A 21,560-nucleotide genomic window follows, 5' to 3' on the forward strand; every position below is an offset into this window, starting at 1 on the left:
ACTTACAATTTCCATGCTAAGAAATGTTACTCTTGAGAGCACACACAAATACTGACAAAGAATCTTTGATAACTGTAATTCATAAAAACAAAATTTTTTGGACAAGGGAGAATTTTTCAAAAAAGCCCTAAGAAATACCAACAAAAACACAGTGGTAGAATAACACTTATGATATTGTACCTGGCCATTTCCCAGCAGAGAAGTGTCTTCTCCCATTAGAAGATATGAGCCATAAAAGAAAACAAATGCATGAAAGAAGCCCAAGATGGTCCAGTAAAGAAATGGTTTGAACCCCAGATGGGCATTTTTACTGATGTCTCTGCAGAAATAAAACAGATTTGTATTTCATACTGTCCATAACCATCAGCTATCCACACTGCATGACTGCTACTGCTTTGAATAAATATAACTTTCAACTGCACCAAGACACATTAAACAAATGCTGACATATGAAAAAAATACATAAATCATGGGCAAAAAAAGAATTCTGAGCTCTCAAGATTTGGCTCTCCTTTAAGGAGAGGTCACCAATGGCCAGGGTCTCTAATGGGTCAAATTCAGAATAGCACAAACTAGAATTCTTGTCCCTGGAGGCGCAATTGCAAGAGGAAGAAAAAGCCAGATCTCCTGATACTTACCCCTTGCTCTGCTTAATAGACTTTTACAAAACCAGAAACATCTGAGAGGAGACATCTCTTTTTTACAATAATACCTTTTTCTCCAAAAAGTATGCAGTGCAACACGCTACCACTGGGAGGACATCTAATTCTACAGGAAATCACTCCTCCTCTTAGTAAAGGATTTTAGTAATGATTCCCCTAATCATGGTGTCCTAGTTTTTCATTCTCCTTGTCTGAGTGATTTTCATCTCCTACAAGTAATGGAGGAGAAGGCTGCCAATCATGTAAGCTGACCATGGCTCCATGCTCTTCAATCGTAACATGGTTGACATAAAAAGATACTTCTCTTAAAATATCCCTTTTCATTAATTAACTTTTAGGATGAGAACTATGTAGCTTCAATTCCTCCTCATCAAGATAGTTACTAAAAATGCCTAAATTACAGATAATTATTGTAGCAAGTTCAGAGTTGTGCAGACGCCTCTGCTGTTGCACAAGATGTGTCCCTGTGGGAACTGATGCAGGACATACATACCTGTAGAGCACAGGCTTACTCTGCAACACATGCGGGTGTACATGCTGCTCAAAAAGACTGTAGATGAGGACAGGCAGGGAAGTGAAACAAATATTGTACAAAGTCAGGTATACACTGTCATAGAGCGTCTGCAAAGGAAAGCAAAAAGCATTTTATGCCTTGGAATTGATAAAGATTTATTAGCACATTTATAGCAGCATTGATTGATCAGTTACATTAATTTGCTAGTTAGGAAAACAGCTGCACTCACATAACAATCTAATAACATCAGCTATCAATTACAGAAAATGAAGCTGGGTATTTGCTAAGTGTAACATCTCTACTGCTCCTTCTGTCACCCTCCTATTTTCTTAATTATGGACCTCAAGTGTTTCACAGATAAGATGGCAGACATACAATACTTACTTGTTGTGAAAACAAACAGAAGAACTGATATAAAAATTGTGGTGTAATAAAGCACACATTCTGAAATAAAGAGAAATTAAGGAAACAGTTAATCCTTAGTACATGCCTCACAGCCCTAAAAGCAATTGCTAACTCTTAGAAGCTGCTAAAAATACACAGGGAGAGCATAAAGCCTTACAGCATTTTACTTGGAAAAGTAAAGCAAGTTGCTTTTCTTGAGAGGATATTTTGTTTGTTTGTCCTTTGGGACAACGAATCTGAAAAGTTTAAGCTTAACTATATGTGCTTGGTGAGCACATCTCACTACAGGAGTCTAAGCAGTAATTAAGTAGAAGAAATCCATTAATTTTCCCCTTTGGCTTCTTTTAAATAATTTCTTCACAGAATAGTTTCCACGTTTTATTCAATAAAGCTGTGACGTGCTCATGTGAGTTTGCTGCACAGAAGCACAAAGAAGAAACCAAAACATAACACCATGCTATTGCCATTAAATGAAAGAAATCAACTTCAAAAGGGACTTGGGAGCCAAAGCTGAAATCCCAGATAAAATTCAATACAGATAGTGAGTTTTGACTTCTTTGAAAACTGATGAACAAGTGAAAAACTCAAAAGCACCCCATCCAAACAAACAAAACCCCTTTCTTGAGAAAACAAACACATCAGCCTCTCAGCCTAGATAAACTCACTGAAGTATTTAAAGCCTATGTCTAGGTGGAAAGACTAAACAATTTCACAGTTAAACTAATGCATTTGGTTGTAAAAGATAAAATTAAAAAGCTCAGAAAACATGTTTAAACAGAGATATTTAACCTGATCCCAACAAGAATCTCGATCTGAAATAAATTTCTTGCTGGGAAAAAAACTCACCTTATAAAAAAAGTACTGTACAAGGGTTGCTATTCTAATATAGTAAAAGTGCCCATGAACAAAAAGCAACTTGGAGAGGAATTTAAATCTTGCTATTGCATAGTCACTGTTTCTTACAGCTTGCCTTCCTTCCTTGCCCATGATTCCTGTAATGTTTGGAAAACAAAACACAAAACAGGTCAAGTATAACAGCAACTGAAGTTTAAAAAACCCAACACCATACATCTGAAGCTACAGCTCTGTTTTCCTGCACTTCAACACCGCAAGGATTTCAGCAATGTTGCAAAGGAAGATATTCCTCACACTTAAAACTAAAGGAAGCTGCTCATTTGATGCTGATTCAAATAAAGAAGCCCCAATTGGTGGAGACAGAAGGAAGGTACCTATGCCAACATGTGCCTCCTGGATCATGCTCACATCATTGGCACCATCTCCGATCGCTAACGTTATGGGCTTCTCCGGAGAGGTTTTTAACAGTCGAACCACCTGGAAAAAGAAAATAAGACACTTTCAGACTAGACAGTCGACCTACAAACCATGTCAGCAATTCCCAAGTATCTCAGTTAGCAGCCTATCTGTGTATATAATTCATATGTTTTATGAACATGTATGCTTGGGTAAAAAATATCTTAGGCATATCACATGCATACATTAATTCCTTCTTTAGAAAAGCTGCCTGTTTTGGAACACAAGCCTGATTTAAATATTATATCTGCCTTGAGCTTATTTTCCTGTTCATATTTCAATGTTCTGTTACAACTCTTAGTTTGGTGCTTTATCATACAAAACAAAGTCAAGTAAAATTTAAAACTGAAAATTCACTTACAGACTAATACAGATTTAATGCACTTTAATAAACACAGATTCTTCATATTTATAAGTAATTGAAATAATCCAGGTGAAAGAAGAATTTGAAAAAGCAGATGCATTAGCTAGAAGAACAATATGCCATTATTAAGGAAAATAGCTTCTTTCAAAGCAACTTCATTATCATCAAGGGGTATCCTCAACTGACAAAGAAACAGAAGAAGATATGACAAAATGATGGAAAAAACTGTTAACCTGCAAGGCCCTAAAATACTCAGAAGAGGAGCAGTGATAACAGATCTTCAGTGTAAGTGTCAATAATATTCTAAATACAAAGGAGTTAGTTAGATGAGGCTTTTGGTTAAGGAGAATTAGTGATTCATTAACCTCCCACAGAGCCCTAGCTTAAGGTAGAAGCTTCACTAATTCAGTTGTAAGTGGGCTGCAGGTAAAGGCACAAACACAGATCAAGAGGTTTTCCAAAATCAAGAAATAAATAGGTATGAAAAAACATATGAATTAAAAAAAAATAAATCACAAAATCTGAATTTGAATCTTATCCAACACATATTTTAGTAAAATTCAGTATAAGTGAATGAAAAATTATATTAGAAGAGAGCATTAAGGCAAACCTTTCCTGGAGACTAGGCCTTGCCTTCCCTTCTACTTCTTCCTCAAACTTGGGTATTTTAAAAGTATTTAGAGAAGAAAAGTTTCTCCTTACAGGTTCATGAAGTTTAAATTTAGTTTTTTTGGTTTGGAAAAGCGGTGGAGCAGCTAAGGCAAAACCATGCAGGAGACTGGGAGAGCTGCTGCCTTACTGAACACTCAAGAGGTAGAATAAAGATGAGCTTGCTGGCAGTATTTTGATTTCTCCATCCACTTGCAAATTTTCAAACACACATGTAGAAACTTCTGAACAAACTACTCTAGATCTGAATTTAACAAGGTTTCAGAGGGCACAAAAAGGGTCAGACAAACAAACAGCAGTTTCAGACCTCCTTGCCTCCTCAAAGCATGATAAAAATACTTCAAAGGATTCTGACTGCATTCTCACTTACCTTTGCTTTCTGAAGGGGTGCCATGCGACAGCACAACACTGCAGAACAGTTTTTGCAAACTTCCATGAACAGTTTTTCATGTTCCCTGAGTGCAAGAGAGAGGCTGGTGCCATCCACAACCAGTCCATGCTGGATAACATGGTCTTCCTTTATTCTATTTGGGGACAAAAATGTTGACTTTGTACCAGCGTTAATGGTGAAATTCCAATTTTGCTATAAACACAGTTGTTGGCCAAGACAATAAGCAAAGGAGTTAATCTGTCAGACAGACTACTTCTTCCAGTCTGTTATGATATTAATAAATATTTTTTTTTCAAAAGACGGCTTCCTTGTTTGGCATATGCATCAAAGAGACTGCTATAAAATTTAAGAATGAAAGCAACCCAAGCTAAGATCATCACTGAGATAGTGACTTCTCAGGTATTTTACCTCTTGGCTAGCTGCCTCAGCTGTTCTGCACAGGTACTGTCTGACTTGTGCTGCACAAGCTCAAGGATGTTCATGGTTCTGTGAAAGTGTCCACAGGATAAACTGACACTAACAGCTGTTTCATGCTTGTCTCCAGTGAGCACCCACACTTTGATACCAGCCAGCCTGAGGGCTTCTATAGTTTCTTGGACTTTCTCCTGCAGTCTAGAAACAAGAAAAATCTTAAATAACCAACTGAACACTTTACAAACAAAAGAGCTCATACTGTAACTCCATGCTACCACTGTAACCCCACTGTCATGGAGAGTTAAGTCTGCCTTTATAATATTACATGCCTTTTCAGAGAATCATAGTCTGGCAAATGATATTCTGTTATGAGCAACAAAACAAAGGTCTTGATGAAATAAAAACTAAACTTCAATCTTTCTAAGGGATCAAAAATTTGTACCAAGCATATCTTGATTTAACCTAGGCACTGTCACTGCATTTGAGAAGCTTTAAAACAGTCCACAATAATTCCTGGTATTGTGGTGCATGAAAAGCTTGTCAAGCTCCATGTGCTCACTTCAGTGTACAACACACCCTGTGACCTAGAGAGCACAAGCAGAATGCTTTGCAAAGGAGCTGTGTGTAGAAGCTTTCCTAAGGAATTTGCCGTTACACTAAATATTTGCTGCAACTATTCCATTTGACATACATGACATCTCTCCTGATGAAACACACTGTACAACACTGTTATTAAGACAGAATCAGTTGGTACAAGTTTTGTTTTGAATCTGCCTCAATCCAAAGGTAAATATACTAAAGAAGAATAGCACAGAACTTTTGGTCGTAGTGGGAGAGCTTTTCACACTTCATATTTCAAGTATAAATCCTAAACTCGCTGGGTTTGAGCACAGATAGCAATAACTCCATGGCATACTTGTCTTCTACTCCTGTAGCCCCAAGTAACTCCAGATCCCTTTCTATGAAGTTGAACACATCTGCTAATCTCTCTTCCCGCTGCTGTAAGGCAGTCCTGGCCTCATGAAGGCGTTTGCCAATTTCTTGGTACTCCTCGGGTGTGAATCTTCTGTAGGCCACACACAAAGTTCTTAGGCCTTTCTGCAAGAAAATAAAAGACTTCATTCAGAGTAGACAAGTTTCTGATCTAACAAGAAGGTGTCAGCAGCAATTTTTTCACTTCAAGTCACAATTTAAACTGCACAAATTTTCTTCTGATCAGCTGAGGCTGGAAGCTGGGCAATCATATACACTTACCAAAGCAAATTCATCCACATGTATCCTTGTTTTATCTATTTCTCCACTCTTACTACGAGGAAGAATGGAAGATTCTGCTCCCTTTGTGAATAAAAGCTTCTCCCCTAAAAGTCAAATAGAACTGAAATTAAAAATAATTTTGTTTAGGAAGTTCTCAAGTGCTGCTTGTGCAATTTCTGATCACGTACCTGAGGGACTCTCTACAATGACACTCATTCGTCTGCGATTTGGATCAAACTCCAAAACATGAAGCAATTTATACCTGCATTTTGTGTTTTAAAAGAGGGAACGGGAAGAAAACATTTTTACAAATAAACTTCCAAAGACAATTGCTTATAAATAGACTCTTACACCACAGACCTTTCCTCAAAGTGTTATTTTTGTATAGAAACTCCAAAAGCAATGCTATCACTGCTGAACAACGATCACTGTTCATTGCTTTTTATGAATTTATATATGCTTAACTCCATTCTGTAAGAATAAAAGGTTCTTCCACCAACAGGAATAGCTTTCTGAATACTAACTTGACATTTGGCAATTATAAGCAGCTCCTATTTCTTCATCCTTCTGTCGCTACTTCAAGTATAACTTTGAAAACTACATTTTGTTTCTGACAAATTTGTAAAAAATCTAGACTGTCAAAAAATGTGTGTGCCCTGGTAAGTGGATTAGTTTTTATGTTACCACTAGCTTAGCAAATTAATTTTAGACATTTAAATTCAAAGTACTGCCAACTAGCTGACACAGATCAAATGAGTAAAAGGAGTTATGGAATACTGCACATATACAGTTATTAATAATTTGCAGTCATTCTACGAAAGATTAAAATATGTGATTAGATTATGCACAGACGAGACTGATTCTGGGAATTTCGAGAGCTGAAACAAGACTTGAATAAGCAATTCAGTTTTCCAACTCTGCTACAGTCTCCACCTTTGAGGAATGGGCAAAGATACAAACTGTTACAACACACACCTACACAGAGTAACTCACACAAAATTCTTGCATCTCAGCTACAATTGGTAAGGAATAAGATGCAAGCTGTCTTGAAGACATCAAGGGAAAAGCATTAAACAGAGCACGCTGTGGAAAGGCAAGGTTTGCTTATGAACAAAGAAGATTAAGAGGAGAACATTATATTAATCTTCACTATTGTTCTAGCCTTCAAAATAATCAAGGAAAAAAAACAAATACCTCTCTGGTTTTCCAAGACTTTTTACTTCCATACTGTCTCCACTAATTCCAGTAAATACAACTCCAACCCTAAAAGTAAAGAAAATATACACTTAATTATGAGTTTAGACAAAATGCCTATTAATGAAGGGAGAGGAAGATGCCAGGGAAGAAAAGGAGAGACTCTTACACCCCATTAATGTACTCTGGTTCTAGGGAAAATTAAGAATGCCCATTTCTGCAGTATTTTATTCACATCATACTCTGGCCACTGTAATTTCTCAAGTATTTTCATAAGTATTTCAAATCATCACTTTATAATACACCTAGGGGGTTGTATATTTTACATTTGAATGTTTTCCCAGTAAGGTGACAGCGCCAGGCCCTGGTCTTCACCAGTGTCCTGAGCCATCTGTAAGGCTGCCCTTGCAGGCAATTCCTGTGTCAGACAGCCCTGGCCGTGCTGCTCACCGGCTCGCAGCTTCCACCAAAGCCTTCTCATCTGGGGAAGAAGCATAATATTCCAGGGGGGATGTTATTCCATTGGCATGCCAGGGACCATCAGCACCATCTGTCTGATCTGCATTGATCTGCACTGTATGGCACAGACAAACTGCTTTCAGGAAGAGCTCTTCCTCTTTCACCTAGAAGGAAGAAAAAACTTGATTTGTAACATTTACATATCAACCCAGTTTTGAACACACTTAAGGAAAAAGTGGTTTTACTTACAAATCTGCCAAGCATTTAACAACCACATCTCAACATGTTTAATAAATATTATTTGTTCAGTGACACTTGAAAGATTCAAACTATTCAGAAATTCTGATTTATGTTTGGGTTGGGTTTTTTTAAATGCTAATGGTACAAGAATGTATCTCTGAAATAAAACACTTTCAAACTAGGATGACTAATGGTGGGAAAACCAAAGAACCTTACCAAACCATGCCTATTTCCATCAGGAGAATCTTCAGAAAATCCCTCTGGAGTAAGTTTACCATTGACCTCTTGGTACTTTATGCCATTAATAGAGCACTCCCGAAATTGCATCTCATTTTCAGTTAACGTACCAGTTTTGTCTGTAAACACATATTCTACCTTTTGTAAAATAAAACAAAAAAACAAACTTGGAATTGCATGTACTTGTTAGAAGAGAAAAGATACCATAATCTCCACTCACACCTTCTTTTACACACATTTTTTAAATCATATAAGAATTTTAATTTCTGCCATCACATCTTCATACCTTATTTTAAAATTAATCAGAAATAATATCACAAGTAATAAAAATCCCACAGTAACAAACTTTAATATTAAAAACTAAGTAGAAAATAGGTGAAAAAACCCAACAGACAACATATTTTTTACCTGTCCCAATTCCTCATTGAGGTCTGAAGTATTTACTTGTGCCCTCTGGTTTGTTTCTTCATGATAGAGGTCAAGATCCCAGCCAATAAAAAAAGACCCAAGAAATTTCTGCATCTCAACAGTCACATAGAGTGAAATGGGTATGATAAAATTGTAAAGTACCAGAAAAGCAAGAAAATCTGAAATAAATCTCAGGATCTACAAGAGAAAAAAAGAAACATTGTAGATTACCACAGTGCTCAGGTGAAACATGGTGACTTAGTTATGCTTCAATATGCATGAAAAATGACAGACTGGGAGAGCCAGAGAAGCCCAAGTCCCACACACACGAGAGAGACAACACTCAAGTGACAACACAGGCATTTGAAGGTTGCCCCAGTAACACGCCTTCACACTGATGCAAAAAGTCTGCCTTAAGCTGACTGGAGGTTTCAATTCACAAGTTCATTAATTTTTGTCTCTCTACTGAATCTGTCAGGAGGGCTGCCAATTAATATTAACTGTCATGGTGATTCTGTTTTCCATCTCTGAAAGAGTTTGGTCTGAGAAATCAAATGTACTCCCCATTACATCAAGCAGCATCATTCATGCAAGTTTTTCTAAGAAACCCTAAATTGTGAAGGCAAACAAGTGATTTTCCAGGCTGTCAGAGGAATCTGCAAGCACTCTGTTGTTTCAGGACAGCAAAGTGTCAAGAGGGTTCCTGTCTGCTGGCACTCCCCAGTGATATGGGTGATCCAGACTACATGAAAAGAAAGGGACCATGTGGATTTCTATTATGCCTCTCCAAATCATTGTGTTTCACACACACATTTCAGGCAAACACCAATGTGACAGGAGAGAAATTTCTTTTCACTAGGAATGATAATTTTAACAAACCCTGAAATGCAACACTACAGTCTCTTTTTCATCTGCACAACAAACTCAGTACCTAAATTGTACTTTGGAAAGACTCTTACCAACACTTGAATATTGAGCAAGGGAGACTAGAGATGACAAAAACCAGGCCGCCTCTTTTAACTCCTGCACCACAGTTAGGAGGAGTTAGGTGCAGGAGAACATTTTAAATAAAGGAAAAATAAAAATAGTCAACAATTTGCAAAGCTAAATAATGTCTCTTCTTCCTCTCTAGGGAGCATTGCTGTAAGTATTTAATAAATAATTAAAGTAACTGACAAAAACTCATCAAGTTCTGTGCCTAAAGAGATCTTCCAAACTAAACCAGAAAAAACAGACAGAAAATGAGAGCAGTAATTCATCTAAGAGAGGTAGTGACAATGACTTTAGTTAGAGAGTTTCTTCAAGCAATAGCAATGAAAAAACAATCTGCATACGCAGGAGGAGATGGACAGGGAAAGAACTCTGAGTAAGGATGTCAGCATGCTGAGAAATGAAAAGCAGATTGTAGAAGTCAACATGGGAGACAGAAAAAAGACAGAAAAACAAATACATGACAGAAGGAGAATGACACTGCAGAAACACACATGGCTCTCTACACTCCTGATGGCAAAGGGATGGAAAGATTGAGGAAATACTTATCCCTGCTCTATTCAGAACTGAAAGGCTCCACAGGCTAGACTAACTTGCATAGCAATTATTTCAGATTAAGCTCCTGAACTGCTTTGGACAAAGGCAGACTCATACAGAAATCCAAAATTAAAGAGAACACAGAAAAATACCGACTAACTGAAAAAAGAGATACTTTTCATAGCCGCAGATTTCAGGGACACTTTTAAGTATCCCTTCAATCTCCGAAGAGAACTGAGCAGGCAAGCAGGAGCTTGAGCAAAATTATGAAATTGCCCAAACCATCTCAACATCACAGAATGTACAAAATTCCTGAACTGTGAAATCACTGCATTAGAACATACACAAGAACAGCCATCCTCGTCCTCTTTTCCTTTATGGAATGAAAAAAGACATCCTAAAGAACATAATTAGAACATAGACCATCAGAAATATGTCCTAACAAAGCCTTTTCAAAAGTTTTCAAAAAGTCTGATCTTTTCATAAAGAAAGGAAAAGTCCAACCAGTAACAGAGGTAGAAATATTTCTACACAATGGTGAGGCTACATGGGACTAACTCAAAAATTACTGAGACAACAGCACAGAGACTTGCAAATGGATCATGCAGTGGTTACACAGCATAGAGACAGAGACATAATATATATGACATTGAGTGTATATTGCTTGAGTGTTCCTCAAATATGCACCTGGCCAGAACTACGTTACCTTACTGCTGTTTCTTTCATGCTCTGTTTTTTCATTATACCAAGGCTCATCCCATTTCTCTTCAGCTTGCCATGCATACTTTAAAATAGTGCTCAGAATGGCTTCAAAGAGGAGGATTATTAGATAAATAATCAAAAAGGAATTCATGGACCTATAAAGAGGCAAAAAAATAAAGCAAGACATTTCAGTTTATTTCACTTCATCTGTTGACACAGCGTGGTTACTTTTTTAGAAAGTGTAGCCTGTGCTTGATACAGATATAAAGTTTCTATGCAACAAGCAGGCAACAGAATGGGAAAGAAATTCTACATCTGACTAAACTAAACTCTCTACATAGCAATATGAAGACTAGATTAAGGTGCAGGAACACCCCAACAGCTGACTTGTGTCACACCTACAGTCCCACACTGGTCCTCTTTTTCTCGAAGGACCTTGCAAGGCTGTGCAAGCAGTACAAACAAGCACAGCAGAAATTCATGGCTGCACTTTTTCTTCAGTTATAAGAGCAGTGCCATGCGCAGCTGAGCATTTAACCCAGGCCAGGCTACAGCAGGAGAGTCACACCTGCTTCTTGTTCTGTAACCACCCAGACCAGCCTTCCTGCCCGTGCTCTGATGACTGAACTTCTCTCGTGCTACATACAGTTGTTTTTATGTAGCTATATATTTGCACAAGAATGCCAGGGGGCTCTCAGATTTTTAGTAACTGGAATAAAGGCATATATCAGAACTCCTTTTCCTTTTAAAATAAATCATGAGACTCAATATAAATATCCATCATAGTAACACCTATCCTGCAACGAGGAGCAAGCTTGGATATTTCCACCTTGTACACTACTAAAGGATGTAATATCAAAAAATGGATTTTATCTTTATAGCTTCCTACCGAAGGCAAGGCAATTAACACTCTCTTCCCTTTGCCTATAACTCAATGATGAGACCACCAGGGTTTTAAGGCTACACAGGAAAAACTAAGTTAAAGCTCTACAAATAAGAGAGATATTAGAAAATAAACATACTTTTCTACTGCTGACCGTTTCTGAGATTTACTCTTGTAATTTAATGCCATCTTTGTCTCCATACCTGTATACACAGCAACACCTGGGAAGGAAGGGGGGAAGAGTCAGACTTCATTTTCTGCATAAATACAATTTGCAGATTTTTTCATTTTGAGAGATATAAGATAAAAGAAAAAGGTAGTACTACTATGTTTACTACGAGACAGCATTTTGTACTATTTGCAAGACTCTTCTGTAGTAAAAGAGTACTTTTGAAGTTACTTTAACACCTACTTTAACACTCTTCGTTATTATGACTGTACTGCTCTTCAATATGTATTTTATGGAAATCAGTATGGTAAATCTCAGGAGAAAGCCTTCAACAATAGGTAACAGTAAGAACAGTCATTTATCCATTGAAGTTAAGTTATTCCTTTATCAAACCACTTCAAATATTTTCACAGAGCAGAGCTGAAACTTTATATCCTTAGAGGTTCTTCAGCATAATATCATTACTTTCATCTATAATCATATCCCCTCAGGTAACAGTCAGAAAGATTATTACAATTTCTTCAGTGCAAGCAGAATTAAAACACAGTTCATCAACATGCTTTAAGAAGAGAATACTCTTTAAATATTTAGATGTCTACAAACCAAATATTTCTTTAGTGTTTTTTAATCTTGCTCCACGAAGTAAGAGACTTTCAGGGCCAAGAGGTCTAAAAAGAAATAGACATACCAGCATGTGAACATCAGCTGTTCTGTATTCTGGAGAAGTACTGAAATCCAGTCTCCTATGCAAAGCTGTCCTGTATTCCAAATAAATTCCCAATGCAGCAACTCAATCAGCGATCTTGCCCCTTTCACCACACCTCCCACACATCTCCACAGAGCTCTCTGTTTCCTTTCATGTCTCCTTTGGTCACTGCCATACTCCCCCACCACTGTTCCATACCCCGTAACTACTGACTGAGCTAAATATTCCAAATGCCTGGTTCAGACAGACAGACAAGGTACTTGGGAAGGAAGCAGGCAAGAAACCAGTGGAGCTCACAGTGCACCCAAAGTGCTGGTTTAGGTTTGGCTAATTTACCAATCCTCTACCCCTCTGAGACTGAAATGATCTAGAAAATTCAAAAGCTATTCATACCAAAGAAACAAACAATTAGATGGATACCATGGCAGCAGTGCCAATTTTTTTTCCTCACACAGAGATAAAATTTCAGGAGGTAAAATAGATGTTTTTACCTCACATCTATCACAATACATTAACACATTCATTTCTTTGGCTAAGTTCACCATAAGCAGTGCTGTGAAAATAAGGGTCTAGTTAGAAACAAGGTTAATAATATAAGGTTAGAACTATAAGTTCTACTACAGCAGCTGTATCATCTTTAGAAACTGCCAGCAGGGTTGGTTTGAAATTTTAAAAAAGGTATTTTTTCCACTATTTCAAAAGAAAGCAGAAGTTTAACAACTGCAGTGGCCAGACTGACGTATTAGGTAGAAACAAAAGAATTAAAAGTTCAGATGCTAAGTGCTTTGGCATGCAAGCCCTTGGGTTTACCCTATTTTTACCTTAGCTGTGCCACATGCAGGCCATGATCACTATTAGATAAACAAAGCTCTTAAACTTGAAGTCCCTTTGAAAGTATAACCTGAAGTTACTCAAAAGAGCCAAAGCCAAACCCACAACCCATCTTGTACAGTCCAAAATTTAACTTAAATGTTACTGCAAATGTAACAGTTACCATCACAAATACCATGTGTGCCAATTATACACAGAGATGATGATGGATTCTTTAAATTAAACATACTTATGTTAATATTTTAGGCTAGACTCAGACTTTAGGTGAAAATTTGAACTAAAAGCAACTAAATGCTTGAGCATTTAAAATTTTCATATAAGAAACATAATTTATATTTCTGGATTCAATTTCGTAAAAGCAGCCTGACAAACCCAAAATACCAAACCTGAATCAGTGCAACACAGACTAGACAAGTTTATCTCAGGCAGAAGATACAGCTCCACTAGTAGTCAGAACTTGCAATTATTTTTTTCACCACCCTTTAAACCGGCTGTTTTACATTGTCAACGGAATAAATTATCCCAATGCTGCACCTGTCAAGCTTGGCAGGAATGAATTCTGAAAAGCTCTCAATGAAGTAGCAAAAGTGACCTTAGAGAACACCAGAGTGGGTTTTTGGTGGTGGCATAGGTGAGGCTTTTTGGTGAGAGTGACTAAGCCACTGAACTTGAGGCCAAGTAACCTGGCTGCTAGACTACCATATTTCGGGCAAAACTCCTCAATTCACTCTGAACTCCATGTCACTCCCATCCAAAGCTGACAGATGTTTGCCAGCTTCAGGCTGAGAGACATTCAGCTCCTCAGACTGAAGGCAGACTGAAGGAAAACAGTAGTCTTTTAAAATTCAAGTAGAAATTTCACTAAAAAAAAGTGTAAAGGATAACATTTTGGACATTAGAGTGAAAAAATCATATCAGATTTACCTGCTTCTGTGACAAATTTATACACAGCACTTCACCTTTTCAGAACAGGTGACAAGGTTTTTTCGAAAGCTGGACAATCAACAACTTTCAAGATATAATAACTAAACTTGAATGCTAAGTATTTCTGAAAATTTGGCAATTTCTTGTGAGAGATTTCTATGTCTTTATTTCAAACCATGATTCTTCTAACTCCTGTTCTTCCTGTTTTCGCTCCTATCCTGTTGTGGTGGTGGGAATTGAATGAGCAGCTGTTTGGATGCCTCGCTGGTAGCTGAGGCCAACCCACAGCAATTAGAAATCTTTCCATGAAGTCAAGATGGAAGTCTGTAAATGGCTTCACATCTTTATTTTTGTAATTGCAAGCGTGTTTGTTATTTTCTGTGACTGCACAAGGAAAGGTGGTGAGCCCATGATTATGTGCACACAGCTGTGTTGCCTGTAACAGATGTAAGCACTTATCTGCACAGTCCAGCTGTAGTTTGAAATAGATACTAAAAATTACAAATTTATAGCAGAGGCTTTGTTAAACCAGGAATTTCTAGGGATTTCAACTGCAAAAACTCCTTCTCAGTGCCTCTGATGACAGGGGATCTGTTGTAGTATAGATACTACATCAGTGGAAATTGTTTCAGATCAAGAAATGCTTTAATTAACAAATAACAACAAAGTTACCGATTAACAGTGCCAAAAAATTACATAACTCGCAACAGCCAAGCTCTCCAGAACTCTTATATTAAACCTATAAAACTGGAGAGTAATGGACTTTTTTCACTCATCTTTTCTCATCTCCATCTGAGGTATGCAGCTGCAGTTGATAATTTTAGTAAAAATACCTCCCCTTTTCATATATTTAACAGTAACTCTTGTGATGGTCAAGATTTTAATGCGTTCTAAATAATGATCTTATACAATTTTACTCACCGTACTATTTCTTCAGCTTGCTGACTTACAGTTATTCTTCCAACAAATCTATGAAAGATGGGTTTGTCTTAGAAGTATCTACATAAAGACTCAAAAATGTAAAAACCTTCTCTACATTTATAAAATTGTCATTAATCATTCCCAAGTAAAAAACAGATCAACTTTTATTAACAATTAAACTAAACCAATATGGCAAAACTGGCAGTAATTTTACAAGAGACATTTAGCAACAGAAACATTCATCCCTCATAACAGAAACATTTGAGAAAGCTTATTAATATTAACTCTGATTAATTGCCACAAAAGATTGTACTTCTATTAATTTAAAACAGACTGTGACTTCTTGATGATTCAGTAAGAAATAATTCCTCAACGAATCTAAGTCTGCACATTATCCATCAGAAGTAGAAACTTTCCATTTAATAAAGCCAATCTACTACACATTTAAAAATCTGACACACACATATTTAGCATGACTCCAGCCAGAAAAAGGGACACAAACTTCTATAGTGATTGTACCTTAATTTGCTAAATATCAAATATTTGAACATCTGCTCAAACTGAGTATCCTAGTTTTAAAATACCTAATATTTCTCAAAGATCTCCAAGCTTACTTAAGAACAGCTGCAATAATATACTTGGATTTTAAAAACTACTACTTCATAGCTACCATCTTCCATTATACAATTCAGAAGAAACTTGGATGGGAACATAACTTTTGCTACCCATGATGCTGCCTTACAGAGTCTATGACCTTGCTTGCTGATGTTAAAGCACACTTGGATATCCCTTTTTAAAAGTAAGGTTTTGCTGCTGAAGAATGGAGTTAAAATCTTCTCTGGAGCATATGCAAAATAAACAAGAGCAACACATATCCTTAGAATTAGACTTGAGTCAATTCTACTTTAACATATCCTATATAATATTGAAATCTCCAGCAGAACCTTATGGAATTTTCTTCAACCTGATCAGACTGTTGGCCATTTAATTCTTTAAAATCTAGAAACACGTTTACTGATTAGAACTGAAATGTACATCACTAAAATAAAAAAGATAAATATTATAATGTCTAGTTGCTACTCAAGTACTCAAGTTTAACTTGTCACTTGCAACTTTCAGTACGTACATATGTACAAACCCAAGGTGATTATTAAAACCTAAAATTCAAGCAGATGTCTGAAGCTATTTTAACCCTAGCAAGACATGTAACATTCTGAGTATTAAACACCTCATTTTGATTTAAGTTCAAAATATTTAATATTAAAGTGATACCTGTATAGATCTGCTTCTGGCTGCTGGCATTCTATAACAGCTACCAGTTTGTCCAGGTTGGCAACAGACTGCAGCACTGCTGTTTCTGGGACTGCAACATGTGTCTGTAAAACAGTGCCCATTGGGTTACTACAGGACTACCAGGCAGCAGGGCATGTATTTCAACAAGCTGAAGGAAAAATGGCACCACAAATTAACTACACTCTATTTCACAGAAGTAACCCAGACCTTAAGATTGGTCTCTCCATCCAAACTTGCAGTGGTAACGTGGCATGAACCGTCCACTCGGTCAGATGACAGGAGCACCAGATCAACAGGGAAAGTCTCATCTTTGGCTACTCTGACAATGTCCCCCACCTAACAAAGTGAACACAGATCAGAAAGATACAAAGAGGTTTAAAAGGCAGAATTCCTTTCAGCTTTGTTACCAAACCACAATGATAAGCAATAAAAGAGTTTTAGCCATATAACAGAAACAAAAGTCTCCATTTGTCCTTTACCCGAATGTTTTTAGATCTGGTTTTCACAAGGCCACCACTTCGAACAACATAAACTGGAGCACCGTTGACTTCATTGTCTGCTTTATGTCGCAGCCAGTCCTCATAGCCCTGTGGAAAAAACATAAAAATCTACTTTTTAAGCAAGAAAACTAAAAAATAGACTAAATTTTATCTACTAAGCAAATGTGTTCAAACTACTTCCTGTTTTGTCTAAATAGTTACTAACTTCTCTTGAGTTTCTGCTCCAGCTGTTACTCAAGAACCTCTTAATTTTGTCACTTTACACAAACATGTAAAGGCAAATAAAGTAGCAGAAGTGGTGAAGAAACTTAACAGTCTCATGTTCTCTTAAACAGGCAGTGACATTTTCTGTGGATCAGATGACCAAGCACTCAATGAATCTTTGATCTGTGGATTAATACATCACAAAACCGGGAACAGTCGATCCTCAGGCTCCTTTGTGGGTTCTTTTTTTTTTTTTTTTAAGAAGTAACAGATTGAAAATTCTTTCTCAAGTCATACCATGTAGCATTTCTTATAGTTACTGCCATAGCCCATGCATGAAACCGCAAAACTTAATTCTGCGTGACATGCTGTGGACACATCAGCTCTGTCCAGCAAGAGAAGATGACTGAGAGGACTTTTGTTCTTTTTGAGTCCTAATGGAACAGTCTGCAGCAACTGAGCTTTTAATTGATAAGCTAAACAGCTTTTTTTACTCGTACTTCAACCTATTTAGGCACCCTTTATCCCATGTACACACATGTGCAAACATTCAGGACTGTGAATCCAAATATACTATTTGCCTCCTATTTTTTTAAAGTATGAATCCTGAAACTGCTGGTTTAATCTAACAGCATTAGATCATAATAGCATATTAATCTCTGATCCCCAAGTCTAGGTACTGTTTGGAAAGCCCCACTAGCAAGCACAGGAAATGGATCAATCATGCAGGAAGTTCAAATGTCTCTTACAACCTGGCAAGACTCCTGCAACTAATCTGCAATAACAGAGACTTCCTAAAATGCTTTTCTGTGGGTATAAGAACTGTGAAAGAGTTAGAAACATTTCCTGGGAAGTCTGCAGACAGAAGAAGGTAGCTATGTGAAACAGCAGGCAAATTCCCAACACACCTTACAAATATATGAATGTCATCATACAAGAACTACTAATGCAGAGGCAATTTAGAGAGTTCTGGAGTTTGTAGGAAAAGTTATATGATGAAATTTGCATGTTAAAAATAGTGTTGTAGTTCTACCTTTGCATATCTCCACTCTTCCTTGCACAAATGAATAAGGACAGCACAACTGCACTACCTGTGTTTGAAAAGATGGAGAGGGGGAAGTGGGGAAAGGAAAAGAGCTTTATATGCCAAATAGTTCAAAATCAATAATTAAGAAGTGTGCAGTAATAGCAGCCATACAGAGAGATACTGGGACATCAGAATCCTGAAGTCCCTAAGTATGACTCTTGAATCCTTCCCAAGCAGTATGAAAAAGCAAGAGTCAGGATCGACAGCTCCTTGTTAAAGGTGACTGACAGAAGAAAACAAGGATTTAACTAACATCCCGTAACCTTGGGGCATTTGTCTCACAAACCTGAGCAGCTGAGCAATGTGGGCATTTGGCAAAGAACTGAAATTTACCTTCTTTAGAAAGTACAGATTTCAGCGCTTTCTCCATCTGACACCTCCTGCCTCCAACACAAGGGTGACACCTCACACCAGGGAATTTTCAAGAGCCAACTTAGTGTGGTCAGTTCAAATTCCCCCCAGATTTACCTACTGCGGCATTTTTGAGAGGTCCTGTCCTCACTTGAAAACATTGGAAAAATACAGTGAGAAAGAAACATGCAAGAGGAATACAGGGAATGTTACCTACTTGCAAGAAAATAAATTAAAGAATAAAATCTCTCAACTAAATTATATTCTTAAGTCCTGCTTAAATAACTACATCAATCTAATTGAGAAAAGATCTGCATTTTGTTCTACCAAGTTTTTCATTTTCAGTTTAGGTCTATAGTTAATTAAAACCCGCACAGCAGTTGTTTATAATTTACCTGGTAGTCAAGTAAATATCTGTGTTCCTTCAGCTAAATACCTATGAACTTATTAAAATGCACTGTTTCCTAAAGTTCCTTGGGAAATACCTTTATTTTGTGTATTTTTGTTTGTTTTTTTAACACTTTTTGCTTTGCTTTTATTTATTTGCTAACAATGAACTCCTTGGAGGACTGCATAAAGATCTTTGGAGGCATAAGGAGGAAAGTGCTCTGGCTAACAAGACAGACAAAATGACACAGCATGAGCTGCATCACTTTGCAGTCTTGTATGTCCTTCTTCTGACCTAGGTGCAATTACACTTCCAAGGAGAAAAAGTTCTGTCTCCTTGGCTGAGATTAAAACAAGGCTGAGTTCTGAGGTGGCAAGAGGCACCACATTCACCAGTCTTCTGGAAGGCAGGGGACTTTTTCCATCTACTGCTAAGCTTCTCAAACCTTCATATGATTAATGCTTCTATTTTTCCCCTTCATCTTTTGAAAGAATACTAAATCATAGTTTAACATTTATCCTGACATAACTTTGTATAGAAAAAGTGCCCCACAGCTTTCAAAAAGGGGTTCTTTCCTTAAGATCTGCTCCTATTACACTTCTGGTTTCAAGAAAATGGGAACTGATTTTGAGGCAATACTGGGGATTTTTCCCTCTGCACTCCAACAGATTTATCGTCATCCCTTGTCTGAGGGCAGCCTGTTGGAAATAGCACAATTCATTGTCCCTTGAAGATAACAACCTGTGAATATTGCTTGCTTCCTTGCAGCAGGTAAGAGAAACATGAGAGTCCATTAGATCAGTTTAGGTGGTTCCAATAGTCCTCGCAGATATATTGAGACAGCCAGGAATCTCTTGATGCCTGGCAAGTCATGAATGATTCAAAACTTCCAGGAGGAATGACAGAATCTCTGGTCTTCAAAACTGATGATAAGGGAGCTAAATTTCCCAATATAAGACTGGACATCTAGAAGCAAGGTGGTGTTAAGATTATTTTGGACTATTTTAGACTTACACAAGTTCAACTTCTTTGTGGAAAAAATGATCTAATATTTATAACTCTGTTTCATAATGCCTTTTAGTCCACACAGTTTCATTATCCATTGCCTACATATGATTATAGCTTTTGAATATGTGATTTTTTGGGGGGGTGATGGTAACAACTGCAATTGAATAGGATTAGGGCATTCTATATATACAAATTGCACAGCAACAAGACGAAATATTAGTCCAAATATTACTCCAGCTTTAAGAATCACTCTGTCCCAAACACCCTTCTGTCTGCTTGAAATCTAGAACTATTTTTACTTTTGCCCTATTTCTGGGTGGCTTTGGGTCTTTCTGGCACAGAAGGCAAATTGAAATTCTGGTTACAGCTCTGAAACAGTCTCCTGCTTATTTTTCAGCTGCGAGGCTGCATCTATTCCCGACAGCACTGTCAAATCCCTTGAAGAGGATAGTTCCTGAAAATTACCTCCCTGCAGAAGAGATTATAATTTTTATCCACATCACTTCTTTATTTATGAGCTTGTTTCTTTCTCCTCTTGCTTTAAGAGCATAAAGAAAACAGAAGACCTTTTTTTCTTTCTTTTTCTTTTATTTTATTTTTACATTCTGATTACAGAGGCTCTAGGTCTCAGTAGCATGTAATATGGTGCTGGAACAAGATTTCTATTAAACTCAGATGATTTTTCTTATTTTAAGTGCTATGAAACACTCCAAAATGTTTTATGCGACCAAAGAAGACATGGGGCTTTTACCTGGTACAGAGTCACAGATAATACACATTTTCCACCACAAAACTTACCCCTTGGGGCAAAATTTGCCTTTTAACTACTGTCAAACACACCCCTTCATCTGCTCAAGCTCCTTTCTTAAGGTGTGATGTGGGAGGACTGGTTCTAAGAGGCAGCGAGGTGTGCCAAAGGAATAAGTGAGGAGCTTTCAGAAAAGGTCTGATAACAAGTGACATGTAATGTTTAGACAAAAATGCTGCCTGACAGTCATCCACTGTCCATTTTAGGGTACTGCAGTGAGTCACTGAGTGCCTGACAACCAACCAAATGCTGAAGCTCAAGCATCTAACTAGAAGCATTAAACCCAAAATAGATTCTAAAAATTACACCATTTTAAAGTATTTTTAGTATCTAAGCACTATCCTGGTCAGACTCTGTTAAGTAACTTTACTTCAGTAGGACCTCATGCTGCCAGATTTTTCCCCTTTACCTGTTTTATGGCTGTCACAGTTATGACAAAGAATAATGGCAATCCACTGGTAATAGGACTGGTAGGGGTATCTATCATGAGCTAAAAGAAAAGAAAATACGAAAATTAATCCAAACTTCATTTTTACAATTGTACTTAAAAAAAAAAAAAAAAAAAGGCAAGATGACTATTTTCCAAACTCTTTATTATAACCTGTGAGTATTTTTACTGCATGTCCAATAACATGTCAGTAATGATGCAAACAAATGTTTTAGGACACAGAGCAGCTTTAGTCACATTCGTAAAGCATATGACAATTTTAAGGGCCCTTATTAAACAGAAGGTATT

At 37.2% G+C, this 21,560-nt stretch overlaps 1 protein-coding gene across 1 annotated transcript in view; it reads right to left on the reverse strand.

Moving 5' to 3' along the window:
* ATP11B (ATPase phospholipid transporting 11B (putative)) overlaps positions 1-21,560 on the reverse strand; it is a 60,782-nt gene that overhangs the window by 20,383 nt on the left and 18,839 nt on the right. Inside the window, exons 4-25 of the mRNA XM_059855707.1 lie at positions 21,234-21,314; positions 16,958-17,065; positions 16,686-16,814; positions 16,458-16,561; positions 15,186-15,233; positions 12,407-12,471; positions 11,774-11,855; positions 10,756-10,906; positions 8,523-8,720; positions 8,094-8,252; positions 7,629-7,801; positions 7,179-7,247; positions 6,173-6,246; positions 5,985-6,088; positions 5,647-5,828; positions 4,725-4,928; positions 4,296-4,449; positions 2,811-2,913; positions 2,428-2,573; positions 1,561-1,620; positions 1,156-1,283; positions 181-319 (exon numbers count right to left, since the gene is read on the reverse strand). Of these exons, the coding sequence (XP_059711690.1) occupies positions 181-319; positions 1,156-1,283; positions 1,561-1,620; positions 2,428-2,573; positions 2,811-2,913; positions 4,296-4,449; positions 4,725-4,928; positions 5,647-5,828; positions 5,985-6,088; positions 6,173-6,246; positions 7,179-7,247; positions 7,629-7,801; positions 8,094-8,252; positions 8,523-8,720; positions 10,756-10,906; positions 11,774-11,855; positions 12,407-12,471; positions 15,186-15,233; positions 16,458-16,561; positions 16,686-16,814; positions 16,958-17,065; positions 21,234-21,314 (2,661 nt within the window). The remainder of the gene's footprint in view (positions 1-180; positions 320-1,155; positions 1,284-1,560; positions 1,621-2,427; positions 2,574-2,810; positions 2,914-4,295; positions 4,450-4,724; positions 4,929-5,646; positions 5,829-5,984; positions 6,089-6,172; positions 6,247-7,178; positions 7,248-7,628; positions 7,802-8,093; positions 8,253-8,522; positions 8,721-10,755; positions 10,907-11,773; positions 11,856-12,406; positions 12,472-15,185; positions 15,234-16,457; positions 16,562-16,685; positions 16,815-16,957; positions 17,066-21,233; positions 21,315-21,560) is intronic.

The sequence above is a fragment of the Haemorhous mexicanus genome, chromosome 10 (assembly GCF_027477595.1).
Source record: "Haemorhous mexicanus isolate bHaeMex1 chromosome 10, bHaeMex1.pri, whole genome shotgun sequence".
NCBI lineage: Eukaryota > Metazoa > Chordata > Aves > Passeriformes > Fringillidae > Haemorhous > Haemorhous mexicanus.